Source organism: Crocodylus porosus, unplaced genomic scaffold, assembly GCF_001723895.1.
Source record: "Crocodylus porosus isolate Cpor-Errol unplaced genomic scaffold, CroPor_comp1, whole genome shotgun sequence".
Lineage (NCBI taxonomy): Eukaryota > Metazoa > Chordata > Crocodylia > Crocodylidae > Crocodylus > Crocodylus porosus.
This window is the reverse complement of record NW_017728918.1, coordinates 84,230,475-84,239,543: the sequence shown is the minus strand read 5'-3', so window position 1 is coordinate 84,239,543 and position 9,069 is coordinate 84,230,475. Positions and strand designations below refer to the sequence as shown.

General features: G+C 40.6%; 1 protein-coding gene across 1 annotated transcript in view; it reads right to left on the bottom strand.

The window, feature by feature from the left end:
- Positions 1-5,412: 5,412 nt before the first annotated feature.
- Positions 5,413-9,069, bottom strand: part of LIN28B (lin-28 homolog B) — a 139,020-nt gene continuing 135,363 nt past the window's right edge. Inside the window, exon 5 of the mRNA XM_019537815.1 lies at positions 5,413-6,027. Within this exon, the coding sequence (XP_019393360.1) occupies positions 5,658-6,027 (370 nt within the window). The 3' untranslated portion in view covers positions 5,413-5,657. The remainder of the gene's footprint in view (positions 6,028-9,069) is intronic.

Here is a 9,069-nt window from a genome sequence, read left to right as displayed (position 1 = left end):
TATAGGTGGCCATCAGATCACCCCTGAGCCTACGCTTTTCCAGGCTAAAGAGTCCCATGTCTCTCAGCCTGTCATTGTAAGATCTGTTTTCCTGAATAGCTTATAGTTTATAATAGTTGATAGCTTATATTTTAAATTGACATGGAAGAGATGATCAGAGAAGTCACGAAGATGGCATGGGAATGAATGCCAGAATCCTTGGTTTTTTTCCTCCCAAAGTACACAAATAACTTGAATCTCTGACAGTTTTAATGACTGTTAAATTCTCATGGTGAATGAATATCCAGAGTGCTGATATTCTACATCTTCATTCTGACAGCTGCATACAGCTTTTGGGGTAATTTCGGCAGCTTTGCTGATCTAGCACAGAAGTTCCATTATCCATTTACAGAACTTAGTTTTGAATAAGCAACAATTTACATCACCAAAATGACCTTTTCTGAAGATAATATTCTGAAACTAGCTAAATGTGTGTAGTTATGTAAGAACAATCTTCAGGGGACCTGCACCCTTTATCCTTCAACCATGCAAATGAAAGAAAATCTTCAAAGCCTGCTGTAAATGCCAATGTTATATGTTTTATTTTTAATCAAGTAATTCTTTTAAACCTCACAATATCCATGATTGACAGAAATAAAAAAGACTTTAGGCATGAAATGAGAATATAAAATACATGATATGTAGAAAGGCAATCAGTGCTTTAGTCCAGAAGACAGTAAACAGGTAAAATGACCTTCAAAACTTCAACTCAAGTCTTTTTTTAAACATACAATTCAAGTGATTTTTAAAAAATTTTCACCTTGTAAACAACATACAAGTCAAAATGGACAATGAGGCAATCTATACTACAGAGGATAATTTAAAAACACTAGATAAGACACAGTATCAAAGACATATAGAAATCAGTGTTCACTTTGGTCTCTAATATGGTTTATTGTTATTATTACCATGAGCAAAACATACTAGCTTAAGTCAGACTGGTGATACTTGTCAACCAGTGATGCTTAATGTAGTAATCCAAGAGGTAGTCAAAACCGTTATCCTTTTTAAAGCTGGTTAGTCTTACATTTGGTTTAATGACAGTGCTAGTAAATAGCTTGGTACTTTCTAATATTCTCATAAAAATGCTATCAGAGCTGTTAAACTGCAGCCCTGTTTAATATAAAACAAAAGCGTATTCATAGCTTGACCTCTTGTTACTAGTCAATAGTTATGACAGAGGTAACACAACCAACATATCTTAAAGAGGCTGTTGATATATAAGTAAAATAAGAGCAGATGCATTTAACAAGGCTTTGTTTGTTTCTAAAACAAATAATCAAATTTCATTAAGACTTCTAGAAAATTAAAATCAGTGCGTCTGCCCATGTACATATCTTTCCCAATTTTTTTTATATCTAGCACAGGGGAATACACATATATAATTTTTATGATAAACATTTCTTAGAGATAAATTAATTTAAATTAATTTTAAGACTCAATGAGATTTCCCATGTCCTTTATAATTCTTCTTACAAAGAATGTTACACGATCTATAAACACTTTTATGGGGCTCTATTCACAAAACTAAGGACAACTAAAGAGTAACTCTGGGATAGCACTGGTGCAAAATAAAACTGAAAAAAAGAAAGGGGGTGAAAGAGGCATTAAGTTACATATAATGCTTGACAGTCTTCAAAATGTGATAAAAAGCAGAACATTTTAGAGATTTATAGTACCAAATTCAACTACAATTACTACAAAAAATAACTCCTGAATTTCTCCCTCCCAGAATGTACTCTCTCATTACGCATCTTGTTAGTGTGCAAATGCACACATCGTTGGATTTTAACATTTACTGTGGGAAGGCAAAAACTCACATCGTCTTCTGAGGTAAGATCAAATCCAGTATCTTTTGAGAGAGAGAGAGAGTGTAGTTTAGTTCCACTGGGATGTGTTCTGGCACATACAAGAGATGGGAGTGTGGAAATTAAGTCTGCTCCAAATCTGGGTTCTTCAATAAAGAATATTTTTCATTTCATCATCAGAAGGAAAAAAATGGTGGGACATCTGGCTCTCAGATGTAAAAGGAAACTTTATAGGACCCTTTGCTTACTTGGAGCAGCCCATTTAATGAATCATATTTTCTATTGCAATCCAGTGCTAGTTAGTTACATGTCACAGCTCATGCTGCTATAGATTTAGCTTCAGTAGTATGTCTTTTTGTGAACAGCGCCCATAAGCCTTTAGACAAAAGAAAAAGACTTTAAAGTCTTTGAAAAAGACTTTAAAGAAATGTTTGGAGACTTCTTGCAATTTCAAATGGATGCTTCGTTTTCAACAAGTATTTGCCATAAAGGATGCAGTGGTGAATTACCAATTTACATATATAGTACAGATAAAAAGGTATGTACCATAGGATCAACAGCCCCCTTTAAGGCCAGAGCAGCACAAATGTGTGTTTTATGCAGTAAGTATGAGGTAGTCTTTTGCTGTAAACAGAATCATAGTTTTATTGTCACCTATGTAAACAAAGTGGGCTTGACTTTTTTTTTTCCTTTTTCAGAAGGACTGAGCACTAGTAACTCACCAATGAAGGCCAATGGGCAGCTGCAGCTGCTCAGTATCTCTGAAAATCAGACCCTGTGAATGTAAAGTCACAAATGGTCACATAAGCAACCAGTACAGGTATACTGTTTTATCAATGATTTTTCACAGGAAATCACAGTACAAAAAGCCAATATCTGATGACAAGAAATGTAAGTCTATGTCAACTCAGAGGTAGTTACTAATATCAGTTCATAATACTTATATAGGGATATAAAGGTCTAAGTCTATTTGGTTTGTTCTGAGTTAGCAGGTCTGTAGCCTATTCTGTAAAGAAAAAAACAACGTTACATGGTATATTCCCTGAGCAAAGTTCTTTTGTCCTGAGTATGTTATGTAATAGTGATAACATTCTAATATACAAAAATAAAACCTTAAGCTCTCAACAATAAGATAGGTTTGGTATGTGCTCTTAGCAGTTCAGTCTGGTTTTGGTGCACAGAGGGCGCATCTACATGTGCATTTAAATGCAACTAAATTAAATGCACATTAAGCTAATACACATTAAGCAATTTTTGGTGGGTGTCTACACATGCAGGGACTTGGCACTGAAGTTAGTGCACTAAGTTAGTGCCAAGTCCCTGCAGTCCTGCCATGTGCCCTTAGTGGCTGGGCAGACCCGGAACTAAAATTACTGCCAGGTCGTGTCTACATGTACATTAATGCATTTTAACTAATTGTGCTTAAATTTGATACTTGCATTTGCAGGTATCAAATTTAGGTGTGATTAGCCTAATTTTGCCATTTTTAATGCACATTAAGGGTGTACACATGTAGACATGCCTCCATAATGCACATTAAATTCAGTTAATGAAGATTAACGCATATCATATAGACGTGCCCGGAGTGATTTAAAACTACACCAATAAGGTCTGCATGCCAGAATTACCTATTTCCTAATGATCTCAGCTCTGAACTTTTATATGTAAACAGGGAATGACCAGTTTCAAATCCACAATTGCCTATTTCTATAAGGAACTTTGGTTTAAATTTTCAAAGTGACCTAAGTTTTGCATCATTGCTGTTTAACCTGGTTATTACACATGCTAGAAGGTTAAGCAATGCCACTTTGATTTGTCTACATAATTTAAATAAGTTTACAATCCTTACATAAGGCAAGGAAGTTCTTCTCTATAGATACATCACATTCAATATCGTCGAAGGTAAGCTTTGCATTATAGCAGACTGAGAACATCAGTATAAACCATCGAGATTCTCACAAACACTGGTATGGAATTCAAGCAAAGTCATTCTATAGGAATTGCGCCCTTTACTGAGGCAGTTGACCCTAGTCTGTCTACTGAAGCAGCAGCAGCAGCAACAGTAAAAGTCTCATATGGCAAGGCAGGGGAGGTCTTGCAATGTAATGAGTTAGGTGCACATCTGCTGTAACTCCACTGCAGCCAATGGAGATGCAACAGGTACAAACGTGGCCTGCTACTGCCTTCTCATTTTTTGATTATCTGAGCTTAAACCTGCCAGACTCAAAATTCAACAGCTTATGTTTATTGCCAATGTTAGGAATTACACAGGTTTTGTCAAATAACTTATATCTGCAATGGGATTTCTAGGAGTACATTTCTTATATATGATTTGGTAACCTACAAATTGCAAAGGGAAATGCAACTTAAATCAGTTTGGAACCTACCAAAAGCTAACCCTAGGGGTTGCCAAAAGTACAGCCCACAGATCAAAGTGCAGCCTAGTGAGTTTTACAATGAGGCCTGCAAATATTCTCACCCTGAATGCAGAAGGGTAGATTGCAGCATATGCATTGGGCCACACTGGTCTCCAGGCTTCTCCATTGCCTGAAAAATAGTCAAGGGCTTCTGGTAAGCATGGCCAAGTTTGCATGTCCCTGCTCTAAAGCCTCTCTGCACCAGGCAGTGTTCTCTGAATAGTGTACTCCAGATAGATGAGCAACAGGGGATGCAGACTGGGCAATGGTGAGCACCCGTTAAACTATTATTCCCCATAAAATATTTACCCCAATATTCCATTAGCTTTGTATTTCTTTTTCTTAAAAAAAAATAAAAATAAAAATAAACATCCCCCAAGGACATTTTCTCCATGACTTTCAGTAGTAAACAAGGGGGAAATTTTTCTTGATGTAAGAGGGACAAAGTAGGACTTAAGAAGAGCTGCTGCTGCCGCTGCCCCTACCCTCACAAGATACAAAGGGTCACCTTGGGTGGTATTCCCATACCACTCAAAATAGTCCATTCATAACCACTTACATATTCTCCCTCACACAATTCAATTGTATTAATTTAACACAACATTTGAGACACCAGCACAGAAACTACACATTCATTGTCTTTCATGGAGCCTTAATCTCCTGAACAATACAAGACTGGCAATCTGAGCCATAGTTAGTCAAGACACTGGCCTTGACAGGTATGTGTGTGCACGTGTGTGTGTGGGAGGAGGGGAAACATTGCTACTCTAGAAACAAAAAATACTCCAAACAGAGGGTAAGTGGGATGTCTTAATGTCCTTAGTACCATATTATTGGCAGCTTTAAGAGATGAAGTTTTCTTTGGTTCACACGTAAGTAACAGTCGTTATTTTGATTTGTTTTTTTTGTTTTTTTTAAAGTACATTTTAAGAAAACTTTCCAGGAATGAGTAGAGTATCCAAAAAACATTCTGAACCTTGACTATTGCTTCACAATGGATGATGAATCCTTGGAAATGGAGAGTGTTCTGATGGAATACATATATATATATATACACACATACACACACACACACACATACACACATATATATGTGTGTGTGTGTATATATATGTATGTGTGTATATTGATATGTATACGTACATACACACAGACATGATACAGACACTTGCACACGTGCACACCCATTCACCCACACACAGGAGGTAAAACATATGACACCCTGCTCAAATGTAACTTGTTTGGAGTGATTTGTCTATTTAAAAAAAAAAATTCACAGTTCCTCAACAGTAGTTAAAATTCCAGGTCAGTTACCGATAATGAAATTACTTCCCCTGTAGTTGTATGAGGTAGGCATCCCAAGAGGATAAAGAAAATGAAAGGTTATGACGCTTTAAGTTTTTTTCCTTTTTTGAACAGAAGGCCCCTTTCTGCTTTGTTCTTCAGGCGATGCAGACAACTTACTCAAGGAAGCTTCTTGTGGTGACCTGCCAGACCGCTCGGAGATTTCTGACCTTCCCTCCTGAGAATAGGATGGAGATGAATAGCTGTACGCCCCACCCCCTTCTCTCAGGAAAGCAGAAGTGGAAGGCTGTGGTTCTGCTTCGTATCTTCCCTGAGAACTGGTGGGCTGTTGTGAAACAGTTTTATGGGGGCAGTTAGCCACCATGTGCATGACGCTCTGACAGTAATGGCACTTTTTTGGCTGTGGAGGTAGACTACATTCCTTGGCATGATGATCAAGGCCACCACAGTTGTAACATCTAAAAAAATGAAAGAGACACTCTGTTATAAACCAACAATTAAGAAACAAAGCTTGCATCCCTAACCAATATTTCACATAAAGATACTCAGCTCACTCACAAGACATTTCCTAGTGATATTTTCTGGCACAGTTTAGGGGTAAGATTTCCAGGTGTCTGAGTGAAGGCAAGGTAGAGGTGCACCTGACAGACTAAGTGAATCAGAGATGCGTAAGCTTTTATGAGCCACAGTTCACTTTGTGCAATGCTAATACTTCTGAACATTTAGTTTTTTGCTCCTAAGTCAGAGTTAATGTAGGCTTTGATGCCTACCCTATTTGGTTGTCTTGAAAACGCTACATGATTTCTGGCTGGATTCAGTTATTTTCATTCATATTGATGACTTCCTTCCTGCACAAGCATTTGGTTAGTACTCAGAAGTAAGAATGGTAGAATCTGGCCCTTGGAGCATGAGCTGAAGTTCACTAAAATCAGCTGGGGTCTGTCTATTGAACAAAACTTTGGCCCGAAGGGCTTAACTCATTCTCATTCTCAAGATATGTGGATATTTAAGGATTCATATAGGCCAATGGGGGTGGGGAGTGGGGGGTGGCGAGTTCAAAACCAATTAGATACCCAATTAAATGGGAGCTAAGACCCTACATGCTTTTGAAAATCCAAATGGGTCCCAAAAGGCCCTTAAAAATCTGGCCCATTGTCCACAGGCCCAGTCGTGACAGACGCTGTAGACAACTGTGGTAGAATAATAAATAAAGTGAAGAATATAGATTTTATACCTACCCCTCAGTAGCAAAAATGTAAAGTTCTGAATAAAAATGAGCATTATATATATAAAAGACATGTAAGTACAAATATTCTGACTGTTTGTGCCTCTCATTTACCTGTAAGGCTGTATGAGACTGCGGCTGTTTTGGCAACACTGGAACAGTTCACTAGAGGGCACCAAATATTCATACATACATCCGCACAGCATACTGATTTAAGTGGCATGTAGATTCAGTGCATTTACCGAATTAGTTATACGAGTCAGCTGTTTGAGAGCTACTGTGTTCAATTTCATTTGATGACTGAACAAGCAGTTGGGGGGAAAAGGCCTAAAACTTTACCTTCCATGCAATGTACTGCTATACTGGCTGTGCCATGGAGGAAGGAACAGCTCTCCTCTATTAGAAGCAAAATAATACAGTGAAATTAGATCACGAAAAAAAGTGAATAAGGCTCTGATAAGCAGCCTTCACAATTTACCAGACTTTTCAGCTAAGCACAAGACTAAAAAAAAACCCCATAATGCAGTCAAATTAGGCCAACCCAAGAGAGCAGAAGGGAAATCTCCCTTTTCCCTTGAGGTATAACAGGAAGGAAATTGCTACAGTGATGCTTTTAAGGAGGAGCTCCTTCTGGATTCTTCCCTCACAAACCTAATAGCCCAGTGCAGGGGAGGCCTAGATGCAGACTGGTATTCTTCTTATTCCCTTGTAACATGGCTTCAATAGCCTCCCTTGCCTACTGACTGTCCATGACCTGCCTAAGCAGAGGCTTTCTTATGGTGAAGGAGAATGTAGAAATCAGTAACTACCTTCCTCAGTAACATGTGCAGAACTGGGAGGAGAAGCATTGTTCAACCTACCCAGGATAGAGCTACTTATCTCCCATCTCCAGCTGCCCTCTCTGCAAGCAAATACTGATGAGCATCCATCAAGGAGATAGAGGGGAATGCTAACATAGACCCAGCTGCCTTAAGGGAGAGATCTACAGGCAAAGCATCCTCTCCATATGCAGCTCAGGAAGTTTTTGAAATACCCATTACTGAGAAGTTGCAACATGGTGCTTCCAGTGGTTTTGTTGCAGCATTTATTGTTTAACAAATAACAGTTACAAAACAGGTTAATTATTCTTGGGATCCCAGAACTTGAATAAAGGAGAAAAGCCTTAAACAAACAATAATAAAAACCCAATAGCAATAACAAAATGCCAGAATAATCAAAACCCTCAAATCCTGACATGTAGGCAAACAGAATCTCAGAATATTACATAGTTCTATGAATTAGTGTGGGCCAATGTCTGGGAGGCCTGCCACAAATTAAGCCTCACACCCTTCCTCAGTGCCACTCTGATTCCCCTCCTCTGCCCACCTTGCTGCTCTGCTTTCTACTCCCTGACTTGTGCTCCCTGCCCAACCTGCTACTCTGTTTTCTGCTCCTGGCCCCATCCATCACTGTGCTGCCTGCTCCCTGACCCTTATCTGCTGCGTGCCACACACAGAGGCTGCCTGTACCATGCATGCTGCAGATTGGCACCCATGCCAGCCAAACACAAACAGAATAGCAACCTTGTTAACTAAGGGTGTCAAAGACTTGAAGCAGTTCCTTACTGCCTGACCCAGTGGGGCCCAGCAAGACCCTTCCAAGGGGTGCTGCAAGTGTGACTAGGAAGAGCCAAGGCACGAGCCTGTGCTCCTGCTGCATTAGGTTCTCTGATAAACCTAAAGCAGGTAGGAGTTCCTGGCCCCGCTGCAGCCCCTCCAGGTCCAACCCTGTATGCCCACATTGCTCTGAGCAGGGCTTGCAGCATCCTAGCTGCCTGCTGGGAGCAGCTCCCTAGAGCCAGGGTGGCTGCAGCCAAAAGTCTCCAAACAGCTGCGCCAGGCTGCACTGGGAGTGGGCGGTCCGGGCAGGGCCCGAGGGAGCGCAGCCCTGGTCTCTTCCTCGCTCTGGGCATGGAGGTGATGAGCCCGGTGCAGCTGTTTGGAGCCTCCCAGCTGCAGCCACCCTGGCTCTGGGGAGCTGCTCCATTTGGGATCCCAGGCTGCTCCCAGCAGGCAGCTGCAAGCCCTGCTGGGAGCAGCCTGGGCTCCAGCAGCTACCCAGAGCTGGGGTAGCTGCATCGGAAGAGCGGTTCAGCAGGGGTGGGGGGAAGGGGCAGTAGGGACGGAGGGCCAGAGGCTTTGGGTGGTGGGCAAGGGGCAGCAGGGCTGGGGGAAGGGGCAGTAGGGACGGAGGGCCAGAGGCTTTGGGTGGTGGGCTAGGGGCAGCAGGGCTGGGG